General features: G+C 42.0%; 1 protein-coding gene across 1 annotated transcript; it reads left to right on the forward strand.

Moving 5' to 3' along the window:
• The first annotated feature begins 340 nt into the window (after positions 1-340).
• MARCKS (myristoylated alanine rich protein kinase C substrate) lies at positions 341-4,196 on the forward strand. The gene is made up of 2 exons (XM_049899357.1): positions 341-871; positions 2,677-4,196. Exons 1-2 carry the CDS (start codon positions 770-772, stop codon positions 3,580-3,582), a joined length of 1,008 nt encoding a protein of 335 aa, XP_049755314.1. The 5' UTR covers positions 341-769; the 3' UTR covers positions 3,583-4,196.
• Positions 4,197-14,620: the final 10,424 nt, after the last annotated feature.

The following is a 14,620-nucleotide window of genomic DNA, read 5'->3' on the forward strand; positions in this document are numbered from 1 at the left end:
GATGGGGGAGGGGAGGCAGTGGGGATACACGGACACAACCCGACAAGAGTCACTAGGAGTCAAGTTAACGCTTTCTCCGCCTCCAACCACAAGTACCCCCCCTCCCGTTAATTAATTCCAAACAAAGCAAGCCAATCAAGTGACGCATTATTATTTTCAAGCAGAGGGAGGCGAGAGGCATGTATTTTTTAATTCATTTATTTATTTGGAGGACGTTAATTCTCGGTCTGGGGCAGATTTTCAAACCGTTTGCAAAGCGCGGCTCCATTGTTCGCCGGGCGCGCAGGCCCCGCCCCCTGCTTTGTGTGCGGCGCGCGGATTGGCCGGCGCGCGCGGGGGCCGCGTCAGCGCCCGCAAGCCCATTCATCTGTGCACTTGGGCGTTGGACCCCGCATCTTATTAGCAACCAGGGAGATTTCTCCATTTTCCTCTTGTCTACAGTGCGGCTACAAATCTGGGATTTTTTTATTACTTTTTTTTTTTTTAACTACACTTGGGCTCCTTTTTTGTGCTCGACTTTTCCACCTTTTTTCCCTCCCTCCAGCGCTGCTGCTTTTTGATCTCTTCGACTAAAAATTTTTTCTCCGGAGTGTATTTAAATCGGTTCTGTTCTGCCTCTTCACCACCCCCACTCCCCCCTCCCTCCGGTGTGTGTGCTGCTGCTGCTGCCGCCGCTGCCGCTGCTGCTGCTCGCCCCGTCGTTACACAAACCCGAGGCTCTTTGTTTCCCCCTTTGGATCTGTTGAGTTTCTTTGTTGAAGAAGCCAGCATGGGTGCCCAGTTCTCCAAGACTGCTGCGAAGGGAGAAGCCGCCGCGGAAAGGCCCGGGGAGGCGGCTGTGGCCTCGTCGCCTTCCAAAGCGAATGGGCAGGTAAATTCTACCTGTGGTTCTGGTTTTTTCTTTGATGTCTTTCTCTACTCTGGACGCTTCCTCTTCCCTGCTAGTCGCGCCGGAGGCGCATTCGGTGGAGAGGAGTGTGGCCGAATTCTAGTCTGAATGTTGAATGGATAACGATAGCCTAAATTGTCAATTTCTCATGGGAGAGGGTCTCCCCGACCCCAAAGGAGTAGTTCCCCGAGAATCCTGGAGAATTCTTGAGTAGATGGGAGGAAAGGAATGATAAACTCGACTAAAATGGCGTGGTTTGGAGCTTGGTTGAACGTAACTAGCTAGGTGCCCCCAGCCCCAGCCAGGTTGCATTTGTGTTTGGGGCACAGTGGTGTTTGGATAGCTCTCCTGTGCCATGTCGAGACTGGGTCGTTTTGAGATTTCTGACCTGGTGTGATTATGCGGGTAGGGAAGAGAGAAGGGGGGAGGGGGCAGTGGGGATGGTAGTGCAGAAAGACGAAGAGGGAAGGGCTGTCTTATTGTAAGCCGAGGCGGAGTGCCCTGGGTTCTCGGAAAGGTGGCTGGCTGGTTGGAGCTGGGCGTAAGATTTCGGTACCTGTCGATGGGGCTTTCCCAGTGCCCTAAATCTTTATTCGCAGCCGTTTAGGGAACTACACACCCATCTGACTTTTAAATGGTATCCCTGGTTTGGGAAGACACAGTGGGTCCCTGAAGAACCTCTCCAGATGGTTGAGAAGAGGCAGTTCGTTTGCGTTTCGGTCAGGATTGTACGTGTGCGTGGCACCTAGACCACCCGCGGGGGGCTGCCCTGACGCTGCCTATACCCTGCCAGGGTGACCACGGTTGGGTGGGCGCAAGAGGTCAGCTGTGGGTGGCTGCCTCGCAAATACTGGACGCCCACCACGCCTCTTTTTCTAGAGCAGAGGCTGTTACTTCTGTCCTAACCAACTGGGGAGGGCGAGCTCTGCGAAGGAGACCTTAAACCCGTTAAAAATGCAAAATTAGCCGCGGGTGCGTGCCCGGGCTTCGCAGAATCACGGGCGAAGGTGGGTGTGGAAGCAGAGGCGAGACCTCAGAAATATTGGGTTTTCCCCTCCTTTGCTCGTTTTAGCCCTACTGGGACCCAGGGAAGCCACCTGAGCTTTGTTTGCGGATTCTGGGCTGTGCGATCCGGCTCGGGGGCGCCTCGGCCGGCGGGCAGGGCCTAGCTGGGCAGGGCGGGGTGGCCCCCGCGGCCCCGCCCCTCCGCACCCGGCTCCGCACCGTGGAGGAGCAGCGCCCCCTGCCGGCCCTTGGAGGCTGGTGGGCCTTCGCGTGCGCCGCGCGGGCTCTTCAAGGCTTAAGGGCCGAGATTCCCTTGGGGGTTCTTGGTGTTTTGAAGAGGCCTTTAGGGTTTAGGGAGAACAGGGGATGTGTAACAGACACGCAAACCAGTGGTTCCAGCTCCGTGCCTTTTAAAAGCCGTTTGGTGTTTTGTGGCTCTCTTTGCAAAGTCCGTGAGGCGCGGGATAAGATGGGTTACCTTTTGCTTCTCATGTTTCGGGATTCAGCCCTTTTAAGTCTTTTGGTCGTTTTGTTAAGTGGTTGGGGTGACCGCTGTGTGTTTAGGAAGGACCAAACGGCGCTGCCTCATTTCTTCGTTCGAGGGGCTCTCGTCCGGGCTCCCAACCCTGCTATCCCATAAAGGAGGCCTTCCTCGGCCGTTCACAACCTGTAGGGGAAACTGGTTTCTCTCGGTCCAGGGGTGGGGGCGGGGAGGGGGAGGGGGATGGGGATGGCGGCACCCGAGTCGCTTCAGTGACGCTCCCGCTTTCTCTGCCCTGCAGGAGAACGGCCACGTGAAGGTGAACGGCGACGCTTCACCCGCGGCCGCCGAGCCGGGCGCCAAGGAGGAGCTGCAGGCCAACGGCAGCGCCCCCGCCGCCGACAAGGAGGAGTCGGTGGCTGCCGGGAGCGGGGCGGCGTCGCCCGCCGCGGCCGAGAAGGAGGAGCCGGCCGCCGCCGCCACTGAGGCTGGGGCCGTCTCTGCGGAGAAGGAGGCCCCCGCGGAGGGCGAGGCCGCCGAGCCCGGGTCGCCCACGGCCGCAGAGGGCGAAGCCGCGTCGGCCACCTCCTCGACGTCTTCGCCCAAGGCCGAGGACGGGGCCACGCCCTCGCCCAGCAACGAGACCCCGAAAAAAAAAAAGAAGCGTTTTTCCTTCAAGAAGTCTTTCAAGCTGAGCGGCTTTTCCTTCAAGAAAAACAAGAAGGAGGCAGGAGAGGGCGGTGAGGTGGAGGCCGCAGCTGGCACCTCCGCCGACGGCGGCAAGGACGAGGCCGCAGGGGGTGCCGGTGCGGCCGCCGCCGACACAGGCGCGGCCTCTGGGGAGCAGGCGGCGGCGCCCAGCGAGGAGGCCGCCGCAGGCGAGGAGGGGGCGGCGGCGAGCGGCGACCCGCAGGAGACCAAGGCGGAGGAGGCCGCTGTCGCGCCCGAGAAGCCGCCTTCCAGCGAGGAAGCCAAGGCCGCCGATGAGCCCAACAAGGCAGAGGAGAAGAAGGCCGAGGAGGCCGGGGCCAGCGCCTCCGTCTGCGAGGCGCCCTCAGCCACCGGGCCCGGCGCGCCCCCAGAGCAGGAGGCGGCCCCTGCGGAGGAGCCCGCGCCCACCGCAGTGTCATCAGCCTGCGCAGCCCCCTCACAGGAGGCCCAGCCCGAGTGCAGTCCAGAAGCCCCCCAAGCAGAGGTGGCAGAGTAAAAGGGCCAAATTTTTTGAGATAATTGAAGAACTTTTCTCCCCTGTTTGTTTGTTGGAGTGGTGCCAGGTACTGGTTTTGGAGAACTTGTCTACAACCAGGGATTGATTTTAAAGATGTCTTTTTTATTTTACTTTTTTTTTTTAAGCAGTAAATTTGTTTTTTGTTTTTTTTCCCCCCTTCCCCACAGATCCCATCTCAGACCATTCTGTTACCACCATTCCAACAGGTCGAGGAGAGCTTAAACACCTTCCTCTTCCTTGTTTTCTCTTTTCTTTTTTATTTTTTGCATCAGTATTAATGTTTTTTGCATACTTTGCATCTTTATTCAAAAATGTAAACTTTCTTTGTCAATCTATGGACATGCCCATATATGAAGGAGATGGGTGGGTTAAAAAGGGATGTCAAATGAAGTGATAAGGGGTCACAATAGTGAAATTTAAGTGGTGCATAAAATTGCCAAGAAAATGTGCCACTAGAAATGATGGTGTAAAGGCTTAGTCGTCTTTTCTTTTTTTTTTTTTTTTAAAGAAAAGTTATTACGATGTATTTTGTGAGGCAGGTTTACACTACAAGTCTTGACTAAGAAGGAAAGGAAGGAAAAAAAAAAAAACACCAATACCCAGATTTAAAAAAAAAAATCATAGTCTTAGGAGTTCATTTAAACCATAGGAACTTTTCACTTATCTCATGTTAGCTGTACCAGTCGGTGATTAAGTAGAATTACAAGTTGTATAGGCTTTATTGTTTATTGCTGGTTTATGACCTTAATAAAGTGTAATTATGTATTACCAGCAGGGTGTTTTTAACTGTGACTATTGTATAAAAACAAATCTCGATATCCAGAAGCACATGAAGTTTGAAACTTTCCACCCTGCCCATTTTTGTAAAACTGCAGTCATCTTGGACCTTTTAAACAAAAATTTTAAACTCAACCAAGCTGTGATAAGTGGAATGGTTACTGTTTATACTGTGGTATGTTTTTGATTACAGCAGACAATGCTTTCTTTTCCAGTCGTCTTTGAGAATAAAGGAAAAAAAAAAAACTTCAGATGCAATGGTTTTGTGTAGCATCTTGTCTATCATGTTTTGTAAATACTGGAGAAGCTTTGACCAATTTGACTTAGAGATGGAATGTAACTTTGCTTACAAAAATTGCTATTAAACTCCTGCTTAAGGTGTTCTAATTTTCTGTGAGCACACTAAAAGCGAAAAATAAATGTGAATAAAATGTACAAATTTGTTGTGTTTCTTTATATTCTGATAATACCGAGACTTTTAGGTCTTAGGTTAATTTTGAGGAAGATCTTGCATGCCATCAAGAGTAAATTTTCTTGTGGTTTTTAATCTGAAGTTGTCAAACTCTGAATTTCATCATCAGCAGTGTCAGATTACACATGAGAAGATCTTATAACATTCCATGTCAAATCTGTTATCATATCTGCAATTAGTTTTCATTTAAAACTTGAATATAGTACTATTTTTATTGTAGTTACATAGCATGTCAGATTAAATCATTTAAGCCAAAATTGGTATGACCCTAAGACTACTTAAAATGTCTTAAGTGAAAATTCATAAAGCTATGTTTTCTTGTCAGGCTGGATCAGAAGTGAAAATTTTATACTGAGTAAGAGTCTATTTAATCCAAACTGCAGATGGGTCATGAAAAGCAGCCAAATGTGTTTCAAAAACTGTGTAGTACCTGCCATTGTAATTGCTTACCACTTGGCTAATTTCCAAATTATTGCTTGGATTCTGTGTTATACCTTAATAAAATAAGTTTATGTAAAGAAGTAATGGTGTTGAATGGATGATATTGTCAGTTTATGGGCCTTTAGCACTTGCCTCAATTCAGTATCTGCAAGAAATTTTTTAAAATGAAAAGTAACATGTTAGCATCTTGTTACTCAAAAAGTTGAGAATACTTATGTAATAATCTTTCTAGTTCACCTGTTCTGCTCTTGAACATATATATATATAAATGTTTTTTTTCCCCCACTGGACCCTAAACTGAATAGAATTTTAAGATGTGTATCAAATACCATTACTTCATTAAATGCAGAAAAACAAATTGGTACACAAGCCTGCATTACTGTTTTTGAGGAGCAATGTGCAGTGTAGGGTGCATGAATGCCAAAAAAATAAGTTAGCTTTTGGGCATGCTCTTCTAATTGGAATGATGGTTCATGACCTTTTCTCACCAAATACCCTCCCCACTAATCAAATAATGTTTGGAAGGGTGTGTACTTTTAGTTAGGGCTTCTTGATCGTGAAGGATGTTTGAAAGTTAAGAGTCAAATCTGGTAACCAAAGGACTGCTTTATGGGCCTTTCCCACTTTTACCAACTTTTTCTCAGATACCTAGTTGGCCAAGTACAGTGCCGGTACGTAATAGAACTCAGTAAAAATGGATTTGCTCCCTTGAAGTGAGTAGTCAAAAATACTGTGTAGCGAACTACTATATATTGCTAGCTTTGTTCTTTTAAAAGCTGAAATTTATTAAGATGCATTATTTTGATTTTAATCACTGCCTAAAACATTCTGGATGGTATTGATGGAGTGGTGGAATTTTCTCCAAGTGATTAAATGAAATTTGACATATACCTTTTCACCCAAAGTTTTGTACATCACATTGTTTTCTAATGGAAAAAAATGTTAATAATGGCTTTTTTGTATTACTAAAAATAGCTTTGAGATTAAGGAAAAATAAATAACTCTTGTACAGTTCAGTATTGTCTACTAAATCTGTATTTGCAGTATGTATGACGTTTGCTATCTTTACAAAATACTTCCTCTGGATTCTAATAATCATTTGATCCAATTCCTATTGCGCTTGTAAAATAAAGTTTTACCAGTTGATATAATCAAGCCTGCTAAAATAGGATTTTTTGCAAATCTTATTTTAAAGTGCAAGTTTTAGAAAAAAAAAATCTTAAGTGTTAATGGTAAAAGTAACTACTTGTTCAGTTTAAAGGATTTAGAGGTTATGCTTGACATTATACTTAGCATATAAAATTGCATCCATTGAAGGTGAGTTAATATGCTCATATATCAATTAAAAATTTTAATGATAGAACTTGATACGTATTTGAGAAACAATTCAATTTATTTACATTACCCTCGTGTAAATATAATTTAATAACACCAATTAAGGATTTGGAGGAAGGGTGTTTTTTGTACTCATATTTTAGGCAGATACTTGACTAGCAGTTGGGGGGATATAGTTTAATATAGCCTAAGCCAGCTTTGAAATTTAAAAAATGGTTAAATAATAGGAATACGGAAACCCTGGTGCCATAGTGGTTAAGTGCTACAGCTGCTAACCAAAAGGTTGGCAGTTCAAATCCACCAGGCTCTCCTTGGAAACTATGGGACAGTTCTACTCTGTCCTGTAGGGTCGGAATCAACTCAACTGCAAGGGGCTATTATCTTCCACCTTCCCTTGTGCAATTTGCACACTGAGCATTTCCCTCCACCCCCCAGCCCCCTTTCTACTCCCCAGTTAAGTGAAGGTGCTTTAAGCAGGGTGTAGCAAACAGAAATTTTAAAATGTTTTCAATCTGTTTCTCCAGTCCCTGCTGGAGTTTTTTTGAGTTCTTTAAATTACACCCAACAATGCTATTCTAAAAGTGGAAAATACTGTCAAGAGTTTAGGTGCAAAGTTCAAGCTTGCTTTAGGATTTTCTGTGTGTTTTAAATATTTTTAAAGCGTTAAATAGATATACTTAGGTGTAGTTGGCTAAAACTGGATAAGATGATCTTTTTTAAAATTTTTATTCTGGTAGTATGTCAATCATTAATGAATTATAAAAACGGTCTTTTCACGGTTACATATTTGCTCATATTCATTTTAAATTGTAGGTAAGTCAAAATGAAAATTGAGATATTTTTATGAGTGTTTACTCAGTCCAAAATGTACTTTGAGAATTCCTCTTTCAAAAACACACATTTTGTTGTCTACAACTATAGCTCATATTTAATCAAAATTATAAGACCTGATTTGATCTCCTGTCTAATAACTTCATATGGCAGGTTTATATTTTAACATTTTCATTTTAATAAATATCAGGAAAAAATAAAATATAATAGGTGCATGTTTAGATTATTGTCAGATTACAAACCACCTGAAAACTGAGTGGTGGTATAAAACAACAGTCATTAAATTTGTTTTCCCTTTTTTCGCAGTTTTACTGAAGCATAATTGACATACGATAAACTGCACATAAAGTGCACAATTTGATAAGCACATGTATATGCCTGTGAAACCATCACCAAAATCAAGATAATAACCATATCTAAGATGCTGTGGGTCAAAGATTAGAGCCAGCATAACAAGGACAACTCATCTCTGACACATGGTGTCTGTGACCACAGCTGGTAGTGTCTGAAAAGCTCAGGGTTGCCTGGGATGGCTAGATTCAGGCCATATGTCTGGGGTCTCAGTTCTTCTCCATGGGGAGTTTGCTGGGATTGGAAAGTCAAGATGATTCCTTGGCTCACCAGTCTGGTGCCCTGGTTGAGATAGCTGGAACAGCAGAGACCTACAGTTACCTTCTGCTCTCGGCTATCTCAGGACTTCTTACATAGCAACTGGCTTCCCCCAGAATTGGAGTTCCAAGAGAGGCTGTTCCAAGGGGCAGGAAGTATAAACTGCCAATCTTTTATAGCCGGGTCCAGAAACTGCCACGACTTCACTTCTGCTATATTTTATTTACCAAAGTAGTCACAGAGCCCACCCAGATTCAAGGGAAGAGGGACATGGATACCACTTCTTGACGGGAGAAGTGTCAAAGAAATTTTGAGTGTCTCTGAAACACCACAATATATGTTGGATGAGCTCTATTCCTGAGTAAAAGAAGACTTCAAACTGGAGACAGGAACAAATTACTACTTGTGACTTACAAAGGCAGTGGTGGGGGGAGGGGTAGAAATAATATCAGAATTTCCATCAATTCCTCTGTCTTCATTGCTCTTTATCAAGCAAATTTCTTCAAATAACCTGAAGTTGTTATGCCCTGATATGGTACAAATGTGTGCATTTTGGATACAAATACACATGATTGAAATCGTATCCTAAACATTATTGTACGTTTATTACATTTAATGGTATATTTAGCTATATAAATTATTATCAAGATCCCAAAATCATTATTAAGACACAATTAATTCAGTAAAATCATCTGAAATGGACATATCAGATTCTATTAATGTTACTTTCTTAGGGCATTATTCTGTTGTGAATCTACTGTACTTTATTAGAATGTCATTTTTTAAAAGTGGGGGGAGGCATTGCAACTCTACATGTGGATATATGGTATTGTGATAAGCTTTACTGGAGATAATTTAAATAAACTGCTTCGTATTTACTGAACAAATATAATCTGCTTTCAGGATAGCATATTGGAGAAATGTTATTCAGCCATGGTGAAAATATATTTCCTTATATGTTCAATCACCATGTGAAATGTGTGAATCTAATATAAAATACAGTAAAATTATTTTTAAAGTTAGTGAAATACACCAAGTGAACCCCTCAGGAGAATGGCTTTTATTGTAGTCTTCTGAGAAATGCAAGAGAAAGGCAATGTGTGAATTCAGTTTACACATGCAAGAGAAGTACCTGATTCATATAAGGGGAATTAATGAAATTATTTATTACTATTTGAATTATTTACATTTTCTCCCCCACCCCCAGGGGAAGTGGCTAGTACTTGGAAAGGAGAAAAAACTACCTCACCTCCTCCTTTTGGTTTACCTTCAACCACAACCCTACCCAAGCAATTAGCAGTGATCTTTGTTTCTGGAGCATCTCACCATACTGTCATTCATAAAATGAATGTTCTTTAGTCTTCTGACTAAAGCACACAGGAATGAGAAGAAGCAAGAAATAATCTGCAACCACAGGTGCCTGCATCCATGTATTTCTATATCAGAGAAATTCCAAAAGAACCATTAAACTTGTAAGTTACATGGAGTTCCAGAGTTCGAGGGGCAGCCAGGTGGTAGTTTTGAGCGTTAGGTAAACCTGGAGGTGGTTTATAGGAGCAAGAAGTATCTGTTGAGGTAATGACATTCCTTGGGACAGTGCAGGCAGCCCCCAAAACAAGTAATGAAAGCAACGCTTTTTTTTTTTTTAACATCTTATATATTTGCTTACAGAATATTTAAATCATATGTTACATTGGCTTTTTAAGAGGCTCATATCAGTGTTGTGTTTGTTTTTATCAGTTTCTTTACACAGTTATACTGCTTCTAAGGAATTGGGATATCATGTAACCAAGGTGAAAGCAATTAAAATTAATTATTGTGACAGTGGTTAAAAAAAAAAAAAAAAAACCTGTTGTCATAGAGCCGATTCTGACTCCTATTGACCTTATAGGACAGGGTAGAACTGCCCCCACAGGGTTTCCAACCAGCGCCTGGTAGATTAGAACTGCCAACCTTTTGGTTAGCAGCCGTATCTCTTAAACACTACATGATTTAGGTTAAAAAAAAAAAAAAAGTTAGGCTATGTTAAATACCTACCGGTCCACCAACATTCCAGACCTCTAACAGATGTTGGCGGCTGTGCGGGGTGGTAAATAAGGGCTTGGCATTTAGGAGTATTACATTAATTAATTAGCATCAGAAAAAAGAAAAGTCACACTTGATAGATGGTTAGCATAACTGGAGGAAAAAAAAAAAAGACTCAAAAGTAATCCTATATTGCTGAGCCTTACGATCTAGTGTTTCAAACATGTTTGTTCAAAATGTAGCTTCATTGTTCTCTCTCAACAAATTCCTTCCAGATGATGTCAGAAAGCGTGATTTTATCTATGGAACTCAGTGCAGGACTCAAGTTTCTTTCATAGGGTTATCAATACTTATTGAGAGTCTTTTATATATGAGCTATTGTGCTATGTTTTCAAGATATGGCCACAAAAAGACAGGTTTACTGCCCTTGAGGAGTCATGGGCTACAAGCAAGACTTGTAAATAGATTAGGAAATACAACAGAAAGTCTCCTGGAAAAAAAGTAGATCTATATCTCAGAGAAGATTTAAATGTTACAAACAAAATATGAAAAAGAAGTACTGGAAGAGACCAAGGCAGAATTTCTAGCTATCTTTTTTTTTTTTACTATATATATTATATTACATAAAAATTAAAAAATTATGCATGGCAAAAATTACACTAAGAAATCCTGAAGGAGCAGAAATGCAGTGGGATGCAGACCCCAAATTCTAGTAAAAAGACCAGGCTTAATGGTCTGACTGAGATCAGAGGGACCCCAGAGGTCATGGTCCCCAGACGTTCTGTTAGCCCAAGACAGGAACCATTCTCAAAGCCAACTCTTCAGACAGGGATTGGACTGGACTACAAGACAGAAAATGATACTGGTGAGAAGTGGGCTTCTTGGATCAAGTAGACACATGAGACTATCTGGGCAGCTCCTGTCTGGAGGGGAGATGTGAAGGCCGAGGAGCAAAGAAGCTGTCTGAATGGACACAGAAATACAGGGTGGAGGGAAGGAATGTGCTGTCTCATTTAGGGGGAAAGCAACTAGGAGCAAGGTATATATAAGGTTTTGTATGAGAGACTGACTTGATTTGTAAACTTTCACTTGAAGCATAATAAAATTTTTTTTAAAAATTACTCTAAGTCAAAAGAGAAATGACAAACTGGAAAATTTTTTTGCAATTCATAAATGCAGAGTTACATTACCTAACAGAGTTTTTATAAATTGAAGCCAACATCTCAATAGAATCTGAGCAAAGGACATGAACTGTTCACTTCAAAGAAAATACAAATGGCTCTTAAAGATGTTAAAGTATGCTCAGCGTCTTTTATAAAAATGGGACTACAAATTTCAGTAGTACAATTTTCTACCTACTAGATTAACAAAAATAAAAATAGTTGGATAATGCGCAGTGTTAATGAAAGTGTGAGGGAAGAGTGACTTTCATATATTATTGGTGGAAGTGGAAGTGAAATCTTTGAGAGTAGCAATTTTTTAATGACTATCAAAACTATAAATGTATATATCCTTTTATATCCACCAATTCAACTTTTAGGAATTCATCCTATGGACACACTCACATATAGGCAAAATGACAGGTATGCATGATTGTAGCATTGTTTGCAATAGCAAAAGAGTAGAAATAACCCAAATATCCATTAATAGAAGTGGAGTTAAAGAAATTAGAGTGCATCCATATAATGGAATACTATGGTTTTGGTTATTTATTGCTGCTCACAAACCACCCTACAATATGTTGTTGTTGTTAAGGTGCCATCAAGTCAGTTCCTACTCATAGCAACCCTATGTATAACAGAATGAAACACTGCCCAGTCCTACACCATCCTCACAATCGTTGTTACACTTGAGCCCATTGTTGTAGCCACTGTGTCAATCTATCTTGTTGAGGGTCTTCCTCTTTTTTGCTGACCCTCTACTTTACCAAGCATGATGTCCTTCTCCAGGGACTGGTCCCTCCTGATAACATATCCAAAGTATGTGAGATGATGTCTCGCCATCCTTGCTTCTAATGAGCATTCTGGCTATACTTCTTCCAAGACAAATTTGTTCATTCTTCTGGCAGTCCATGGTATATTCGGTATTCATTGCCAACATAATAATTCAAAGGCATCGATTCTTCTTTGGTCTTCCTTATTCATTGTCCAGCATAGTGGATTAAAACAATAACAATTATTTATTATGTTCCATAATTCTGTGGGTTGACTGGGCTTACCTGGGCAATTTTTCTGCTCTGTGTGGTGTCAAGGAGTCCTGGTGGTACAGTGCTTAACCACTTGGCTGCTAACTGAAAGGTTGGCAGTTGGAACCCACCAGCCGCTTCACAGAAGAAAGTCTGTTTCCATAAAGATAACAGCCTAGCAAACCCTATGGGGCAGTTCTACTCTACCCTACAGAGTAGCTATGAGTTGGAATCAACTTAATGGCAACAGATTTGGGCTTGGGTACGTGGTGTCAGTTGGTATTGAAACCATCAAGAGGCTCAGTTGGGCTGAAATGTCTAAGATGGTACATTCACATGCCTGGCAGTTGGTGTTGGCTTTTGGTTGGGAACTCAGCTGAGGCTGTTGACCAGAGTACATTACCATAAGTTTCTTCTCCATGTGGCCTCTTCTCATGGCTTGAGCTTTCTCCAGCATGGTGGTTAGGTTTTAAAAGGGAATGTTCCAAGGCATAAAGCTACAGAGCTCTTGAGGTCCAGCCTCTGAAGTTATACAGCATCACTTCTACCTCATTCTATAGATCAAAAGAAGTTACCAGGCCAGCCCAGATACAAGGGGAAATTGACTCTACTTTCCAACTAAAGAATTTGTGAACATCTTTAGTCAAACTACACATCCGTAAAATGGAAAAGGCTAAAGCTTTATGCACTGATTTGGAATGATTCTGGTATCTATTGCAAAGTGATGGGTGTATAACAATGTGTATCATATGACAGTATCTATATATACAAAAAGTGTGCATGGGGGAAATATACTTAATTGCTTATAAGTGCCAAAAATATCCCTAGATAATACACAAGAAACTGGGTAGCTAGGTCCAGGAGGGGGAGAAAGTTCACCGACTTCTCTTTGTACCTTAGGATTTTGTCCAATATGAATATCTCATCTATTTTTAAAACTTAAACTCTAAAAATTGTAATTTGATAAATATTTCAGCCTGCATTTCCCAAACTAAAAATCACAATATATTTGGTAAGAAATAAGAAATTCTAAATCCATCTCTATAAATCTATCATTATATTTATAGAGTGATTAGTGCTCAGAGAATGGAGGACTGACTACCTGGGTTGAGAGACAATGATCCAGGGTCCTCCTTACTCCTTATTCTACAGCTAGTTTAAACAACAGGCTACTTGCCTGCTCAAATTCCTGCTCAAAAGAGGAAGAGGTTGTTTTTAAGCTAGGTCTTGAAAATTGAAAAGGCCTGCTGTTGTTGTTGTTAGGTGTCATCGAGTTGGTTCTAACTCATAGCGACCCTACACACAACAGAACGAAACACTGGCCGGTTCTGCGCCATCCTTACAATCGTTGTCATGCTTGAGCTCATTGCAGCCACCGTGTCAATCCACCTCATTGAGGGTCTTCCTCTTTTTCTGACCTATAAATCTAAATTGGGGGAGTCCACTAATAACACTGGGCACTGGAACATGGTTCTAGTGACCATGTTTTATAAACCCAAATAAAGCACACAGTTTAACACGGGCCCCTACATTTTATTAATTTGTTAATGTCTTTATATGAAAAGACAACACGATATAAAATATACAACAGGATTTTGATACCATGCCAGAAAACCCAGGATTCACAGTTTATGTAGACATTATGGAAATAACTTCAAAAACGACCAGTAATCATGAGGCTAAAAATTAGATATTTTCAAATATGTTTAAGGTACAATTTTGAGTTCGACACTGTAAACTTCTTGAGAAAAGAGATCATTTATTAACTTAGTGTGTTCCTATAATCCCCTTGCACCTTTGTTCCCCCTCAAACTCTGCCATGGTTAAAGCACCCAATTACTCGCCTAAGGTTGGCGGTCCAAACCCACCCAGAGGCACCTGGGAAGACAGGCCTGTTGATCTACTTCTGAAAGGTCACAGCCTTGAAAACCCTACGGAGCAGTTCTACTCTGCACACAGGGGGCAGCCATGAATTGGCATCTACTCCATGGCAACTAACTGACAACAAGGTCATATCCCCAAAGGTCATATAGTAAGAGATAAATAACACTTCTTGTTTAAGTTATTGGTTGGTGATTTTATTTGTATCTTTTGCTGAAATGCATCCCTTCTAGAATAATTTTTTTTTTTCTTTGCCAAAAGGATGAGTACATTCCTTCTTGTTCTACTCCTAGTCTGAAGAACAGGCTACCTTCCTGCTCAGATTCCATATTCCTTAGGAAAACAGAAGCTGCAACAAAACCACACCAGTAACTTCCACTCACATGTCAGTTTTAAAACAACCTGGGAAAGGTCAGCCTATTTGACTTCCTTCTATTGTTGAATTTACCCAGTTCCTGATT

This window comes from Elephas maximus, chromosome 1, assembly GCF_024166365.1.
Source record: "Elephas maximus indicus isolate mEleMax1 chromosome 1, mEleMax1 primary haplotype, whole genome shotgun sequence".
In the NCBI taxonomy this organism is placed as follows: domain Eukaryota; kingdom Metazoa; phylum Chordata; class Mammalia; order Proboscidea; family Elephantidae; genus Elephas; species Elephas maximus.